Source organism: Caretta caretta, chromosome 3 (genome assembly GCF_965140235.1).
Source record: "Caretta caretta isolate rCarCar2 chromosome 3, rCarCar1.hap1, whole genome shotgun sequence".
NCBI classification, from domain to species: domain Eukaryota; kingdom Metazoa; phylum Chordata; order Testudines; family Cheloniidae; genus Caretta; species Caretta caretta.
In genome coordinates this window covers 192,515,704-192,534,727 of record NC_134208.1, presented here as the reverse complement: position 1 = coordinate 192,534,727, position 19,024 = coordinate 192,515,704, and the positions used below count along the sequence as shown (strand labels likewise).

The 19,024-nt window shown below is 42.5% G+C and overlaps 1 protein-coding gene across 1 annotated transcript in view; it reads right to left on the bottom strand.

Moving 5' to 3' along the window:
- Positions 1 to 19,024, bottom strand: part of PCSK2 (proprotein convertase subtilisin/kexin type 2) — a 203,363-nt gene that overhangs the window by 49,977 nt on the left and 134,362 nt on the right. Inside the window, exon 6 of the mRNA XM_048842753.2 lies at positions 4,622 to 4,698. Within this exon, the coding sequence (XP_048698710.2) occupies positions 4,622 to 4,698 (77 nt within the window). The remainder of the gene's footprint in view (positions 1 to 4,621; positions 4,699 to 19,024) is intronic.

Genomic DNA, 19,024 nt, shown 5'->3' with positions numbered 1-19,024 from the left:
ATTAAAGAAAAGGTAAAAGAATCACCTCTGTAAAATCAGGAAGGTAAATACCTTACAGGGTAATCAGAGTCAAAACATAGAGAATCCCTCTAGGCAAAACCTTAAGTTACAAAAAGAAACAAAAACAGGAATATACATTCCATCCAGCACAGCTATTTTACCAGCCATTAAACAAAAGGAAATCTAACGCGTTTCTAGCTAGATTACTTACTAACTTTTTACAGGAGTTCTGAGCTGCATTCCTGATCTGTTCCCGGCAAAAGCATCACACAGACAGACAGACCCTTTGCCCCCCCCCCCCTCCAGCTTTGAAAGTATCTTGTCTCCTCATTGGTCATTTTGATCAGGTGCCAGTGAGGTTATCTTAGCTTCCTAACCCTTTACTGGTGAAAGGGTTTTGCCTCTGGCTAAGAGGGATTTTATAGCACTGTGGACAGAAAGGTGGTTACCCTTCCCTTTATATTTATGACAGTAACTCTGACCAACAAGTACTTCAGAAGTACTTAATATGTTTCACAAACTAATATCCGGCAGAGGGGGAGGGAACATGGAGAATATAAAGTGTTAATATTTATAGGGCCATATAGTTGGAATAAGCTGTCTCTAACTATTTATTTATATTACAGTAGGACTTAAAGGCCCCAGCTTAGAAGGAGCCCCATTATATTGGGCACTATATAGTAGAGTTGGACAAAAAAATTTGGTCAAAACTTTTCTGGGGTGAAAAATGCAGATTTGGCAACCCAAAACATTTTGCAAATTCGTGTCAGTTTTGCTGAATGGTTCATGTTAAAAAAAAACCAACCCAAAAAAACTGAAATGTTTTGTCTCAACATTTTTGTAATTCAACATTTTGATTTTTTGGTTTGCAACAATCTTTTGTTTCAAAATGTCCTTCAAATCTATTTAATTTGTTTGAAAGTGCTGAAAAAGACTCAAAATCGAAATGGAATTTCTTTTGGTCGAACACAAAATTTATTTCAACCTAAAATGATTTTTTTACTTTTCAAGCCACCAAATTTTGTGAAGCTTTTCATTTTTGGTTTGACGTGAAATGAATCTCCCCCATCCACTTTTCTGGAAGTGCCAGCAAATTGAAAAAGCTAATATTTTCACAGGTCCTCTCTATAATACACGTAGCAAGAGACCCTGAAGCGCTCACCTTCTGAATAGGGAAAGAAAGAGTAGGAAGGGAAATAGAGAGGTGACTTGATCAGCATCAAGCAGTAGGTTAGGGACAGAACTGGGAGCAGAACCCAAGTCCTCCTAATTCCCTGGCAAGTGCCCTACACACTGGGCCACACAGCACCGCAGACACCATCCCTCTGGGCCTTAGTGCAGGGGTGTAACATGGGTAGGCCATGACCCTCCCAATCAACACCCAGGCCCACCCAAATATGAGCTTGTGTGACACCTCCCCACATACACCCTTTCCTGTAAGAGCAGCAGCAGATTGCTCCAGGGGCTGGGCAAAGAGACAGAAAGCCTCTGACCCTGGGAGCATCTCCCTCTCCCCCAGCTGTTCCAACTCAGTCAGTAACTGCTCCTGCCACTACCCAATGGGGAGGGAAGAGGCACACAACTTGGGAAACACAGATTCCCTGCAAGAGCCTGTATCGGTGGAACCGTACACCCTGGGAGGCAGCAGTCAGAGCCAGGCAGCTGCAACTATGTGACAGAGAGAAGCAGAGGCTGCTGCTTCTGTGGTGTGGGGTACAGACCATGACACAAGAGGTGATGGGGAATGGGTAGCTGGGATAGGAAAAGGGGCCCAGGAAGCTGGAGCCAAAAAGGGGCCCAGCCAAGCTATCTGGTCATTGCTCATCTACCATAAGCTGGGGCCCTCCCAAATTCCTATTCCTCACTATGCCATGGTTTCAGAGACCACTGTCTATTAGAATTAAGGTGACAGAGATTTTTTGCTGTCTTAAATAGCATGAGTTAGAAGAGGTATCTGCATTTACAAGCAAAGCAGCTGTGGTGAATGTAATACTCTGAGCATGAACACCTCTCCCTGAGTCTTTGAAAAATCTAATGACATTTTGCACATGCAGCTGCCTGATAACAAAAGCCCCCTGGTTACTGTTTTTTAAAAGTTCTCCACTTCCTGTTACACAAATCACTTAAATTGTTCACAGAGAAATATTTTCTTTATGTAAAAATATTTCACTTTGCAGTTCCTTCTTGCATGCATTGAAGTCATTTACTTTAGCATTGACTGCAAGTGGAGCAAAATTGGACCCTTATAGTCCATTCTTTGAAAAGCTAGCCATGTACGACTCTTACACCAGCTAAGGATCTGCTCCTAAATATTACCAAATGCCACCCATCCACAACACTGGGTGGGAGAAATTGATGGGGCCAGTGGTGAAAGGGGGACTGTCCCAGCGGCAAGGGAGGGACAAACTCACCAAAGCACAAAACATAGCTCCTCCCCCTAGGAGTCTCTGGCACCCATTGGCCAGTTGGGAGACAGGGGTGCTCATTGGCCAGCATTCCCCAGTTCCCAGAAGAGGTCACATGGAGCCTATTTGACTCTGTTACAGCAGGGAAAGGGTTACTCACTGCCTCCTACCTGCATCTCATGGGTGGGTAGGCTCCATGTCAAGGGCTGCAGCTCCTGTCCCAGCCCTGGAGCAGAGGGAGCCCAGCTGAGGGGGGGGGAGAGGGAGGGAGGGAGGTGGAGAGGATTAAGCAATGAGGAAAGGGGTTGAGGGAGAACAGTGAGCCAGTGAGCCTCTTGAGGAAAGAGGCAGAGCAGGTGCAGGACCTCGAGGGAAGAGGCGGAGCAGAGGCGGGGCCTTTGGGGGTAGAGGCAGAGCAGGGGCCAGGATGTACTCAGTTTTCGTGGGACTGGAGATCAGTCGAAGACCAATGTGCCTGCCGCAGGTGCAGGAGGAGAGTCACAGGTCGAGAGGAGCAGCTGGGCAGGAGCTGGGACCTCAGCAGGGATAGTTCATTTTGCAGATAGTGGTGAGTCAAAAGAGTGTGTCCTTCCTGGTTAGGATCCAGAACCCCTCCTATAGGAGGTGGAAGGGATGGATTTGTGGTCTGAGGTTGAAAATAGTGAGGGTCCAAGCCTCAGAGGTGGACAGAGATGATGAGGAGTGGGTAAGTGGCCCTGGGCCTGCGCCTTACACCCATAATCTGCCAAGAGCCCTTCAGACATCCTCAGGATGCAGCAGTGGAGTTTGTCAGCAGCCTTCAGGCACTGAAGGAGGGAATTGCCAATCTCAGTGCAGTGGGGCAAAACGGTGACTCAGGTCCCTCCTCCCTCAGACATCCAGCCCAGGGATGTGGGCTGACCTGGCAAAATCATTGGCATTGGTGGCCCATAGGTTGGCAGCCTGCCTGATGAGAGCGGGGTAGGGGGTAGGACTGTCACAGGTTTGGGGGGACTGGTACCCCACAAAGGAATATGGAGCAATTAGAAAGGGACCCCCCCTGTTTCCAGGTGGCATCATTCCTCATGCACAAAGTTAGGAGACATGACAGCTGATGATCCTTGAGCTTATGTGAGATCCACTGTCCACTTCTCCAGGTAAGATACAGGTGTTATGGAACTTTTATTGGACTACCCTAAGAAAACAGACGCTGCTTACTTATGGAATGCATTTTCAGCTGGTTTTCAAATCCCTTACGAAGGCAGGAGGTGACACTGCTAGGCAGAGAACTTGAAGTCCATTAAAGGTTTTGAGGCTATAGTAAGGGCAAAGCTCACCTTGGAGGTAGCAGCAGGGAGAGTGGTAGGCCTCTTCTGATTCATTCCAGTGCCAGATTTGCGCATATCTCCCCTGGATGTGACACCAAAGAAGGCGAAGAGGGAATACAGGCTGCTCCATCAGCTGTCCTACCCCTGAGGCTCATCGGTAAATGACCATATTGTCCCTAGGGTGACCAGATGTCCTGATTTTATAGGGACGTTCCCAATATTTGGGGCTTTTTCTTATATAGGTGCCAATTACCCCACACACCCTGTCCTGATTTTTCACACTTACTTTCTGGTCACCCTAATTGATTCCCTGCTGTGTTCAGTGAGATATTCATCATTTGATGGTGGGAGTAGCCTGAGGTTAGGGACTGTGGTCATGGGGCACCGTGGCAAACTGTGGGAACTTTACATGTGTTTTCAGGTTTTTCCTCAAATTCCTTTCCTGACAGATTCCTCGCTGCTCATAGGATCCCAGCCTCCATATTGCTCCCTTTAAAATAATATGAAGGCTGTGGGTGAGACATGATGATGGAGGAAGGAGAACAATACAAAATTGCTATGAAGCATAAATTCAAACCTAGGTATCATGACTTCTTCAGTTAGCAGTCAGAAAATTATATACAGTTATCACCTACACAAACATTTCAGGCATGCCTTCATCTTTCTGGAGTAGCAAACACTTTAAATACCATAACTCGGCTGATCAGAGTGATAGAAGAGGTTCCCAGTAGAACACACTAGATAAAAAAATCAGTGTGAAAACTACAATATCTAATCTTCAGACGATAGCAACACAGCAGATTCTGTGCTGAAAACCACATAGTTTAGTGGTGAGACAGACACTGAAACTATCAGCAGAGCCTTATGATTTCCTAATACCTGAAGTGACAGCTGACTGAGCTCTATTACCTGTTAAACCAGTCATCTGTGTAGCGGGGATATGGGTAGGGATCGTTACTGCTGAAGTCATAGCTGGCTTTGGCATTCTGGAAAACACAAATATTTTAATGAGTCAGCATGAAAACAGGCCAACAAAGCAAAACAGAATGCAGAATGAGGCAACTTGTAAAATGTTAATAAACACCCCTTTTTCTATTTTATCCATCGGAGTGTCGTCTAATATACCTGGTACGCTGGACATAACACACCTCAGCTATTATTAGTTACCACATGAAATGTCTGAGATGAACTTTCCTCAAAATAGTATGTAAGCAGCATGGGCTGGTGCTTGGTACTATTCCTATGTAAGCAGAGTCAGGATGAGCTCCACCCTGACATCTGGTGGTGAGTTGTGTCAAGTTGTGGAAAAGAACTTCAGGGGCTGATCTCATTTGCAGAGGCACACCCACCCTGCCTAGCATGAGCCCATAGCTGCCCAATGGTCACTTTGGCTGCTGTGGGAGCCCCAGTGTCTCTGTTATTGGGACAGGAAGAATAAATTGTTATTATCCTGATTATGTGAATCAAGGACAGTGGAACTGTACTTGGCCTTTTGTTATGATGGAGGGACTCGCCAGCAACGCAGTAGCGCTTACTAGGCAGGGGACATGGGTTCCAAAACACAGTGAATTGAGAGAGGCTGGGGACAGGTATTAGTACATGGTGGTGTGGGTCTTTTGTGAGGGCTTGAAACATCAACTGCATCTCTCTATTTCCCTCCCTGTGGAATATCAGAGCTAATTTTGGGTCTATTAGGAGCCTAGCTACAGGTACTGAGCTGAATTCGTTTTGGGCTTATGGTGTACCAGCACTGAGGCTCCCACTACTACAAGCTGAAAGAGCTAAAATTACTGAGCACTGTGTTAAGTAGTGGGGAGCCTGAAGATATATTGCTGGGCAGTGAGTGGGGTGGAGCAGTTTGTGGGATGGCGGGTGGGGTGGAGCGGCTTGCGGGACAGCTGGTGTGGTGGAGTGGAGCGGAGCGAAGCCCTATGGAGCGGCGGGGCAGTCCACTTTGGATCATGTAAGGTGCCCCTTACCTCTTACACACACACACTTACTTACTTTCACCCAGACTGGGGAGTAACACTCTGCAGATGAACTTTTGAACTCCGGGGACTTTTGGGACTTTTGGTGATCTTTGGGTTGCTGGACTCGGGATGTTTTGGTTGTTGGACTCAAGAACCAGAGGGAAAGGATATGGCCCAATCTGCTGGGGTGGCTCTTTGCTCATGGTTTGGTTGGTGAACCCTAGTTGTGGTGTTTTCCCAATTTAATGCTGATGTCGTTTACCTCATGTTATTAAAGATTTTCTGCTACACCGAGACTCTGTGCTTGCGAGAGGGGAAGTATTGCCTCTTTGAGGCGCCCAGGGGTGTGTGTAAGATTTTCCCAGGTCACTGGGTGAGGGCTCGAGCCAGTTTTGCATTTTCTTTGTTGAGAGGGAACCCCTGTGTACTGAACCTGGCTCTTGCTGCTATCAACTCAGCCTAGCAGAAGGGTTACACCTACTTCAGTCTCTGGGTCACCATGGGCAAGTCATGCCATGTCTTTGTGCCTCAGTTCCCCCCAAATGGGGACAAGGACATTTACCCACCTTTTACAGTGCTTTGAGATATTTGTATTACAACTGTTGGGCATTATTATTATTGTTGTTTGTATTAGAGTGGTGCCCAGAAGCCCCACCTGAAAGGGAGAGCTCATTGTGCTAAGCAGTGTACAAAAAGTAAGAGTAAGAGACAGTAAGAGACAGACCCAAGTCTGAAGAATTTACATCTAAATAGACAAGGAAGACAAAGGGTGGGAGGGGAAACAGAGGTCCAGATCGGTAAAGTGCTCAAAGTCACACAGCACATCAGTGGCAGAACCAGGAAATGTCCATAAGGGGAGTTTTTCTTTAAGAGGAGAGGTAGATTCAAGCTAAAAATTCAACCTAATTTTTACATAAGAAGATAAGAATGGCCACACTGGGTCTAGCCCAGTATCCTGTCTTCTGACAGTGGCCAAAGCCAGGTGCCTCAGAGGGAATGAACAGAACAGGTAATCATCAAATGATCCATCCACTGTTGTCCATTCCCAGCTTCTGGCAAACAGAGGCTAAGGACACCATCCCTGCCCATCCTGGCTAATAGCCATTGATGGACCTATCCTTCATGAATTTATCTAGTTCTTTTTTGAACCCTGTTATAGTCTTGGTCTTCACAAAATGCTCTGGCAAGGAGTTCCACAGGTTGACTGTGCGTTGTGTGAAGAAATACTTCCTTTTATTTGGTTTAAACCTGTTTCCTATTAATTTCATTTTGTGACCCCTAATTCTTGTGTTATGAAAAGGAGTAAATAACACTTCATTTACTTTCTCCACACCAGTCATGATTTTATAGACCTATCATAACCCCCCTTAGTCATCTCTTTTCCAAGCTGAAAAGTCCCAGTCTTATTAATCTCTCCTCAGATGGCAGCCGTTCCACACCCCTAATCATTTTTGTTGCCCTTTTCTGAACCTTTTCCAATTTCAATACATCTTTTTTGAGATGGGGTGACTGCATCCACATCTGCAGTATTCAAGATGTGGGCGTACCATGGATTTATATAGAGGCAATATGATATTTTCTGTCCTATTATCTATCTTTCTTAATGATTCCCAACATTTTGTTCGCTTTTTGAACTGCCGCTGCACGTTGAGTGGATGTTTTCAGAGAACTATCCACAATGACTCCAAAATCTCTTTCTTGAGTTGTGGCGGCTAATTTAGACCCCATCATTTTATATGTATAGTTGGGATTATGCTTTCCACTGTGCATTACTTTGCATTTATCATTGAATTTCATCTGCCATTTTGTTACCCACTCACCCAGGAGGTTTGTGAGATCCTTTTGTAGCTCTTCACAGTCTGCTTGGGACTTTACTATCTTCAGTAGTTTTGTAACCTCTGAAAATTTTGCCACCTCACTGTTTGCCACTTTTTCTAGATCATTTATGAATATGTTGAATAGCACTGGTCCCCGTACAAACCCCTGAGGGACACCACTATTTACCTCTCTCCATTCTGAAAGCTGACCATTTATTCCTACCCTTTGTTTCCAATCTTTTAACCAGTTACCAATCCATGAGAGGACCTTCCCTCTTATCCCATGACCACTTACTTTGCTTAAGAGCCTTTGGTGAGGGACCTTGTCAAAGGCTTTCTGAAAATCTAAGTACACTATATCCACTGCATCTCCCTTGTCCACATGCTTGTTGACCCCCTCAAAGAATTCTAATAGATTGGTGAGGCATGATTTGCCCTTACAAAAACCATGTTGACACTTCCCCAACAAATTATGTTCATCTATGTGTCTGACAATTTTGTTCTTTACTATAGTTTCAACCAGTTTGCCCGGTACTGAAGTCAAGCTTACAGAGCTGTAATTGCCGGGATCACCTCCAGAGCCCTTTTTAAAATTGGCATCACATTATCTATCCTCCTGTCATTGGGTACAGAAGCTGATTTACACAATACACTGCAATTTCACATTTGAGTTCCTTCAGAACTCTTGGGTGAATACCATCTGGTCCTGGTGACTTCTCTGTGTGTATATAAAGTCTGCTGCAGTTTCCACGGTACACATCTGATGAAGTGAGCTGTGGCTCACGAAAGCTCATGCTCAAATAAATTGGTTAGTCTCTAAGGTGCCACAAGTACTCCTTTTCTTTTTGCGAATACAGACTAACACGGCTGTTCCTCTGAAACCTGACATTTAGTTTATCAATTTTTTCCAAAACCTCCTCTAATGACACCTCAATCTGGGACAGTTCCTCAGATTTGTCACCCCAAAAGAATGGCTCAGGTGTGGGAATTTCCCTCACATTCTCAGCTGGGAAGACGATGCAAAGAATTCATTTAGTGTCTCTGCAATGGCCTTATCATCCTTGAGTGCTCCTTTAGCATCTCGATCGTCCAGTGGCCCCACTAGTTGTTTAGCAGGCTTCCTGCCTCTGATGTACTTAAACAATTTTTTGCTATTACATTTTGAGTCTTTGGCTAGCTGTTCTTCAAATTCTTTTTTGCCCTTCCTAATTATATTTTTACAGCTCATTTGCCAGAGTTTATGCTCCTTTCTATTTTCCTCACTAGGATTTAACTTCCATTTTTTAAAGGATGCCTTTTTGTCTCTCACTGCTTCTTTTACTTTGTTGTTTAGCCACGGCGGCACTTTTTTGGTTCTCTATGTTTTTTTATTTAATTGTGAAAGACGCTTTTCATGACTGTGAGAACTACATGGGCTACTGCCAGCAATTTTGCACCAAAAGCCAGACCATAGGAATTCAAAACAGTACATAGGTGAAGTGTCTAAATGACAGAGAGAAAATGTATTGCCAGTTCAAACATCCCATCTTAAAGTATCAGGATGAAATCCTGGCTCTGTTGAAGTCAGTGGGAGCTTTGCCATTGACCCTCCCTGGTGCTGTATAACACACTGAAGAGAAGTGAATGAGTCAACAGAAAAAGATCAAGTCCTTTCATGTATTAACACGTACTGTGTCCACTTATAGTAAGACCAGCTGGACAACTATCTGGGCATGGTAAAGTCAGAATGAAAATCCTGCCTCTGTGGGTAATTTAATTAGGAGCTGAAGTACACCAATTTCTAGGTTTGTTTCCTCTAGAGAGAAATGTACTTGAATGAGGAATTAAAGAAGTTTCTAATGCTATTGCCATGGATTATGCATGGCATGGATTTTAGGCAAACTGGAAGTAACTAATTTTAATTCAAATCTCATTCTCCTAGCCAGTAATGTGAGCATGTTCACACTCAAAACCTAATTTGATGAGTTCTGGGCTTTGCCTGTTCATTTGGTGCAGTATTTCTGACCTTTTTCCCATAAAATTCTCACTTTAGTGAAAATTACAATTTCAATCTTGGTATGGGTAGATTCAATTGAATCCCCACCTGCTAAACCCAAAGGAAATTACAAGTGGCTAATTTGTCAGGAAGGAATTAGACATGCAGACACCCTGTGTATGCTCATCAGCTGCTCTTGGTGTTGTTATCAGACAGTTTGTCCAAAAAAAAAGGATGGAAGGTCCTTCAAGATATATAAATATATCACCATATATTCAAAGTAAGGATGGGCAAATTGCTTCAGAAAACAATCCAACCCACCCTACAGACTGTAGCTCTCCTGTATGTTCAATTAAACAAAGCATCAATTTCAGAAAAAAATTCCTTTTAAAAAAAGACACCTTTCAAAATTCCCTCTCTCTGATCTACCTAATTTTGGGCTACCCACTAGAGTACTGCATTCACGGAAGCAGAGTATTTTTTCTAAGAAACAGTCAGTACAGTCCAGAAAGAGCCGAATTAGGAAGACTAAGAAAATAACTGCAGATTCAAGTATTTATTTCCCTCTTCCTTTTCTTCAGGCCCCTTCTTGAAGACAGCAAGCCTTCTGCAGCCTTTAAAAAAGAAAATCTTTCGGACACTGTACAAAGTACTTTATATTAGAGCTGGTCAGAAAATGGGATTTATTTTCATGGGATACTTTGACTTTTTGATGAAAACTCAAATCAAAATATTTTGTCAAAAAAGCTATGCTGCTTCAGAGCCTCAAGGGAGCTGCAGTTTGCATGCCTTTCGGTTTCAGCTAAGTACTTCAGTTTTCAGCCAAGAACTGAAAACTTCCTTTTAGTGGAGTACAGTTTTTTCATTAAAAAACAAGTCAGAGAAAGCAGACACTTTCCCCCTAAAAGTTCATTTAATCAAAAACCCAATCTTCCTGTCAAAAAACTGTTTTGGCAGAAAATATTTGATGAGCCCAACTTGATATTATTATAAACAGTAGACTCGAAAATATATCCATTGTTACTGCATGGAGAGACTACTCATCCTGTATTTTAAAGACCATCTCTAACTTGGTTCCTAACGTCCTGCAACCCCTTACCCTAATAAGATACTACCAAGTAGCATTTGATCAGAAAGTAACATGCTATCAAGCAATAAATCACACATCATTTATATACTGTGATATAAAGATATGATTTTGGCCCATGAATAAAAACAAAAAAAATAAATAAAAGCTTTGGCTTGCATTTTTCATACCATTGCCCTGTATTTTCTTGTGGCAAACCCTTCTATTGTATAACAGTTATTCTGTAATGGATGGAAAATACTAAACCAATTGTTTCATATGATGTTTAGCAATGATTGTGTATCTTGAATAATAATGAACACTTCCTGATATTTTACATGGTTTTATAGGCCTCGAAGGAGCAATGCATAAGCAGCTATGTTTTCCTATTTAATTCAAGAATTTTTCCTACACTTAGATGACAGTCCAGGAGGCAAACATTAAAAGATATGCCTCTCACTACTAGTAGCCTAAATTCATCTATGGTATTAGAATAAAAATGACTTTGGCCCACTGGTTTTTGGGCTTTAAAAATATATATATAAAGATTCTTAACATAGTGTTCAGTTCTTTGCTCTCTTGTATGGGTGCAATCCCCTGTGGAACTGGTCCTGTAACTTCCGTTTTTCTCTCTTGACTCCTATACTGACCAAAAGACAAAGAAACACTAAGCCTAAATGATGGTGAGTAATGTCTTTGACAAATTGCTCGTGAGTACTGTTCAAAGCCGTACAGTGGAAATAAATAATTCAGTTGTTGTACATAAGATCTTAAGTACAGAGGATAAATTCTTCATGAGATGGAAAAGCAAACAGTGTATTCTTTGCCTAGAGGAATATAACTGAGGGCAAAATGCCTCACTGAAAAACACACAAACAATGGCACCAAAACAATATTGATATGGGGGAAGGCTTCCCCTATTTGCAAGCTGAAGCATTTGCCTTGTGTTTGTTTCACGACTATTCAAAAAATCCCACAGGGTTCTTGCTGCAAACAGTTCTGGCATGAAAATTTCTCAGAGCCCTGGTAACCTTTTATTTACATTTTAAAAGGCATCTATAAATAGATGCATAGGAAATATGCTAATTAGATTTTCAGTTCATTTTATGTGTACATGCAGAGGTAGATAAGTTTGTACAGGTAGAGGTACTGGTGAACATTATAAACACCATTTCTTTTGGTCCAGCATTGTTATTTGCAATTAGGTGTTCAGGTATCAGCAAATGGACACCAGGTTGTCAGCCTGCAATTTGGTGTTAGCTCTGGGCCATTGCTCTTTATCCTTGTTCTGTGGGTATAGAGTATTGACTAGAACCCAGTGATCCTTTATTGAGACTGTCAAAACTCAGGCTAGGATTGTCCCATAGCTTTAATTTCTTGTGTTTTCTTCTGTCAGAACATGATCATATGACTTTCTGATGTGCGCAACACAATTTCTTTTAAAAGACTCTTTCTCTTTGGAACAAGCCTAGCTCTTTGTTTTCTTGTATATGTAACAGAAGGCAGTCAGATGCTACAGGGATGGGTGGCTTTATAGAGACCTAGCTAGATATATAGCATGGACCCCTGGGCAGGCCTGGACATGTGTAGAAACTGAGTTATCCCCTCTGTCACCCACAGAGGACTGGGGATATTTTATCTCATTTTGTTGGTGTTTTCTAGTGTGGAGAATGAGGGAGTTCTGTGTATTTTTTATAACGTTAGTTTACCTGTATGATACTTTCCTGCCTGATAGATGATATGATAGAACAGTATTAAATCAGAGGAGGCTGATGTGGGGGAAGCAAACATGAAATGAAACAATGACAGATAAGTCTCCTTAGGGAACAGTAGGGCAAGCTATGAACTGGGGAATGTCTCTGCTAGGCTTCAACCAGGCTGGCCAAGTTTACTTTTCCCAGACATCAGCCTAAGATCAAAGGGGATACTAAAGCCTTAGAGATGCCGGCTTAGGGAAGAAGAAGAAGGCTGTAGTGGGTTGTCAGCAGCTGCCTTGGTGGGACGAGATTGACAAAGACACAGTGACAGTGAGAGACACAAACTGTAGCAAGCATGGAGATAATTGGGGTCAAGGGAACATACAAAAACATGCAAGGAAAGATTTTGGTGTAGGTAAGTCCCATGCGTACAGGCCTTTGCTCTGTATGTTACATACATCTGTGTGAACAAATCATGCTTTGTTTTGAAGAAGTTGGTTTTGAATCATTTTAATCAGCCGCTGTCACAGGCTCATGGAGGTAAAGGTCTTACAGGTGTCAAACCCAGTTGGATCTGTTGGGTTAACATGGTTGGGAAACAGGGGGACTACAGACCAGAGAGATAGTCTAAGAGTGGTAAGAGTGTGTGGTCTCCCTTCTCCCCAGAGAGGGATGAAGGTGGCAAATCCTATCCCCAACAGGATAATAGATGGGCTGCCAGAACTCATTTAAATGAAGTAACAATTATACCTAGCTATTGTATAGTGCTTTTCTTCAGTGGGTATCATTATCTTCATTTTACAGATGGGGAAACGGACACAGAGGGGGAAGTCACTTGGCAGGCCAGTGGCAGAGCCAGGAATTTAGAACCCAGGTCTCCTGCAGTACAGTGCTCTATGCACTCGCCCATCCACCTCACCTACATAAATCTCTTTCTCTCCTCCACCCCCAATTACAGAAAGCAAGGTCTAGGGCTGAGTAAGCCAGGGGAGTAAATCCCCTTCTTCTCGCTAGGGATGACCCCCCAGATAAATGGGAGGTATCCTGGCAGGAAGATGCCAATCTTTCATGGTTCATACGGCACCATTCTGTGGATAAAATAAGGACTTTGCTCTTCAGTTCTATTTGGTATCTTCCATGAGAACAACATTTACTAACACAACATTCAGAAAGAAAGGGTATTCCCTGCACCAACTCCAGAAAGCAAGAGGGGAAAGGTGAAATCCTTGAACACAAGAAAAAAAAGTCTGTTCACTCACTAACAGGCTCCTTGTGGTGTCGGGCACCTAGTTTCATAGGTTTTAAGCCCAGAAGAGACTCACTAGATCTTCTAGTCTGACCCCCTGTTTATCCCAGGCTATAGAATTATTCATTTATTCATGTATGGAGCCCAATAACTTGGATACAAAATTCCCATTACAGTTAATGAAAGTTCCCTGTGTTCATCTCCAGCACATTAAGAAACAAACAAACCCTAACTATTTGCAGCATTCTACAGGTTTATACATACAAGTGATTTAGTTTGGGCTGAAATGTGACTGTGATGGAATAGTGCTGCCGATAGCCAGAACACATCAATAAAGTGACAAGTCATCTTCAAAAATTCCTTGCCTGTAAATACAATAGTTTGCTTCTAGCAATATAATAAGCCCCTGTACTTATTAGTTATAGGTACATCATAAAAGGAGAAGATTCTCAATTAGGTAAAACCAAGCAGACTTCTAATACTAAAAGGGCAGCACAATTTATCCAATCCTTCTCTCTTTGAAAAGAACCAGATTATAATAGATTGGAAAGGCATTTGAAAAGGATGGGATATGCCGGCCCTTGGTTAGCACCCAAGCACAGACCTCCTGATTCTTCTCCACTGCTGATCCAGCTATTCAGTGTTGCCTCAGGGATTCTACTTCTCCTCCCAGGGCGATGATATATTGCATACTGCCTGTTCTCAGACCTCACTAATTACTGACAGTACAGTACAAGGTGCAACCCTGATTTCAGAATGCAAAGCAATGGTCCACAAAGCTTCCAACTGGAACAGCTGCTCCAAGAATTAAGCAGTTTAAAATAAAATAAAACTGGACAAGATTAGTGGAGTAGGACTCTGGCTTGCCAGATGTTGTGTTTTGCACAGACATCTGCAGATGTAAGCAGGAGCTGAATGAGCTCTTCCTTGACATCTGGTGATGAGCTGGGGAAAAGACTTCAGGAACTGACTTTGTTTGCACAGACACACTTACTCTGCCTAGGTGCACAGCATGATGGAGCTTTTTTGCCCAAATGATCATTTTTGGCTGGTGTCGGATTGCAAGTCACTTTGATGTTGGGTGCCAGGGTGATGAAAGATTGTTTGTCCTTGTTGTGTGAGTGGGGACAGCAGAACTATGCCTGGCATGCCCTGATTGAGGACGGTCACTCTCAACTGAACTGCACTCTCTAAGCAAGAGGTAAGTGGAGAGAAGAGTGGGTCGGGACAGGTGCTTGTACCTGGTGGTGTGGTCTCTGCCCAAACAGTCCTAGACATCATTTGACCCTTTCCCTCGCCACTGTTTAATAAAGAGCTGATTAGACTCAACTGGGAGTCTTTTGTTTTGTTATGGATCCACCAGAGCTGAAACAACTGAAAGCCCGGTCTAAGTGTTAAGTCTTAGACCGGCATGTGGGACATGCTTGCGAATCATGCTTGTGGCATTTCCCCCAAATTAATGCCAGGTTCTTTCCCCCTTTTTTATTAAAAGTTTTCTTCTCTATACTCAGACTCAGTGCTTATGAGAGGGGAAGTATTGTCTCTTAGAGATACCTGGAGTGTTGTGTAATTTTCCCAGGTTACTGGGTGGGGGCTTGAGCTGTGTCTGTGCTGTATTGTTAAAAGAACTCTTAGATATTGAACTCGGCCCTTGTCGCTGTCAACTGCACTTGGCAGAAGGGTTACACAAACAATATCACATTTCTGTTCATTCTTGTATTCTTGCCAACCAAATCTGGAGTGGAGACATGGATTTCCTTAGTTAGGAAATGCATTTGTTGTCTGCAGCAGAGCTGGTCAGAAGTTCTCTGTTGGAATGTTTTTCCATTCGGAACACCAGTTAATTGAAATTGGAACATTGAGTGGAGATAGTTTGAACCTGCCTAGTTCCTTGGCTCGCCGGACTGGTTTTTCAACACCCACTTGGCAGTCTGATGGGGAGCCAAGAGCCTGGAAGCCCTGGATTCCAAGCACCTAAGCTCCCAGCTCCTTGGTTCCTTTGCAGCTTACGTGGCTACTGTGGAACGGGGCTCCCCAGGCTTCCTGGCTGGCCGATGGGGAAACAGGAGCCTGAAAGCTGTGGGAGCTGTGCCTCACAAGCTCTGAGACTCCCTGCTCGGTGGGGGCTCCCCAAGCTCATAGCTTCTCCACAACTCACCAAACTTGCTGTCAAAGAGCTGGGAGCCTAGAAGCCCTGAGAACCAAGCTCCAAGGGTCCCAATTTAGCCAGGGCTCCCAGGCTCCCAGCTTCTCAGCAGCCTGGGCTCTTAGAGTTTCCAGGGCTCCCAGTTCCAGAACAGAAATTTGGGGGTTTCATTCCCAAACAGGAATAAAACTGAATTTCAAAATATCAAAATTCTCCATGAAATGGAATTCCCTTTCTGCACAGAGCTCTAGTCCGCAGTCACAAGGACAGCTTAGTTTAATTGGAGCAGATAACATTCTGGATAATATCATAGTTATAGGAATTTGGGACATAGCCCTCAAGACAGTTCTTGCATTAAATTTCCTCAAAATCAAACAAGTCTGTATTAGGTTAGAAACCTAACAATTTGAGGAATTAGGTAGCAAGTGGGATAAACTGTTTAAAAACAAATCACTGACTCTTGTATGATTTTATATCAGGATGCTGATCTTATTTGCTCTGGTCTATGTCTTATAGTGCTTTGACTCTTCTGTATTTTTTTTTGTCTTGTATAGGTAAGAAAACAACTTGTACTGTCAACATTTGTTTATCTTCGTTAAAATAATATTTTAAAGGCAACTGTTTTAAGGAGAACTGCTTCATTAAGAGAATCATAGATTATGTTCTTCTGCTCTTTAGATCAATTTGTGAAGTGCAAGCTCTTCTCTTCATTTCTACTCAGCACTAGAATGTCATGTAGTTTCTTATTATATCTCCTTTTCACTCATTTCTTTCCTACTTTCCCTGAAGGCATGGCCAGTAAACCTACACGAGCAACGTTATCAGATGAAGCTCTTCAACCTGGGTGCATCCTCACAAACAAGACCTGTATCCCCAGATAACCTTCCAAACTCTAATTATTTCACAGAAATACATGGGGCCAGATCCTCATCTGGTGTAGATCAGCATAACCCCATTGATTTCTATGAAGTTTCACCAATTCCCAGCTGAGAGTCTGGCCCATAATTTATATGACATTCTTTGATTTATATGACATTCTTTGCAGATAGTGTCAGGAACAAGAAATTCTTATAACCCTCAGCCATGGGAAAATAATCATGAACTCCCTACTTCTCTGCCACACAAACTGCTAAGATTTCCCCACTGCAGTACTCCAAACCACGTGAGCACAGAATACTTGCCCTTAACTTCAGAACCCAGCAGTTCCACCTGCAAAGAGCTAGCAGCCTTCTCCATAGAAATCACTGAGAGGCAACAAGAGTTGGCACATAACTCCCTTAGACTCCTTTGAAAATCCCAGCTTCACTCTCTTAAAAATTAGGCCTCTCTGGAATGAGATGACAGCCTGAGTCCAACTGCAGAAGAAAACTGTCCACATCACAAAAGCACAACTGCAGCTGTCCCCTTTGTTGCCCTTCTTCGCAATTTCAGTAGAGGCTGGAATGGGCAGGGAGACAGCTATCATATGACCTCCCACGGTGGTTCCTCTGGAACAGGGCTGAGCCACATTGGTACAGCAGCATGAAGGAAGCATACACTGCCCCTGCTAATGCTGTGTCTGATCAATGGATGGATTTGTCTGGATGGCAGCCATGAGCACTAAAGTAATGGCGCTTCATTTTGACCTCATTTACACCAGTGAAACTCCATTAACATAATGGAATCATTCATAAATGTAAATTGACTCAGAATAAGGCCCATAATATTAGTGTGAATGGGGAAATGGGAATCAAAACCTAGATCTTTTATTCTTGTAGATTCCGAACTAAATTCTGCTAGATTCAACCTTACTGACGGATACGTCTCTATTGTGACTACAGTAACTGAGAGCAGAATTTGGTTTTCTCTATATATTCCCATCATTAACAATGACAGTGTATTTCACTTCTCTGGACATCAAATTTCCTGCTCCTAATGTGCAAAAATCATCAGTATATATGATTTGTTGTTAAGAGTTGGATAGGTTCTCACTTTAGTTTCTTTAAATGCAAGGTGTGTATATAGAAGAGTTGTTTTCCCAAACTCTCAGTGCTCAGTACTTATAAATACCCCATTGAATTATTACTTATGTTTTGGCCAAGTGCAGAGAAAAATGTTCCTTTCACATATATCTTTCATGCCAGCAGAACAGTCCTGAATTTATAGTACTTGATAAACTTGAATAATCTGTTATATTGGAACAATAAAAACCTTTTAACAAGATACTTCCTATTTAATTCTGCTTAGGAAACACTTGCAAGAAAGTGACTGTTTATTTAATTTATTTTCTTCTTATAAGCCACGGTTTTTTCATGTCGTAACTCAAAATCTTATTTTTTAAAAGCATAAGCATTAGTAATAATTGCAATTTTCTTTTGATTGCTTCGCAGTTTCCCATTTCAGTAATTTTCCTCTGCACTGGCTGTGTTTTTAACCTGGGAAGGCTGGATTTTCTTGGCAATGTTTCATTCACACTTGTGAATACATGCCCAGATAAATAAAACTTTGCTAAGATAGAATGAAAGTATCCGGTCTAATTTTTAAAAGTGACTATTGATTTTGGCTGCCTAACTAGAGACTCCGACTCAGTGAAAAGTGGGCACTTTTAAGGGGTCTCAGCTTGGGTACCCAAAACTGAAGCACCTAAAATCAATAGTCACTTTTGAAAATTTAGGCCTACATATTTCCAAACTTCAGAAAAAAGGATTTTAACAGAATTCTATAGTTAAAAGCAAGCAAGCAAACAAACAAGCAAAAAAACCGAAAGTTTGCTAAATGGGGGCTAAACTCTACAATCACTGGTTTCGGAGTAGCAGTCGTGTTAGTCTGTATCCGCAACAAAGAAAAGGAGGACTTGCGGCACCTTAGAGAGCATAAGCTTTCGTGCATCCGATGAAGTGAGCGGTAGCTCACGAAAGCCTATGCTCAAATAAATGTGTTAGTCTCTAAGGTGCCACGAGTCCTCCTTTTCTTTCTACAGTCACTGTACATTCAGAGTAGCATTTTACTCCTTAGATAAAGGTGGCAGAATTTAGCCTTAATGTCTAAAATAAAATTAATAATAATAATGTGTTAGAGTAGAAATTAGGTGACACTGTTAAACATAGTCTTACAGGTTCTTTTTCTTTGCGCATGAATAGTCTTGGGAAGATATGCTGAGTTGTTAGTTTTGTTTATGCAAAGTTGTGGGTAGAAGGAGTTGAGTGGACAACAGGAAATTTTGCTCTCTGCCTGCACCTCCAATTTGAGACTCAATAATTGAGGCAGAGGAGTTCCTTGGGAATTGGGCACTGGTGCTGGGCTCCGATTGCTGAAAGAAGGGATTGCCCTGCAAGCTGTTTGACCACCTTGTGGACTGTTTATGTGTAAATAAAACAAAGTTACACTTAGTGTATACCTACACTCTGCATCACCAA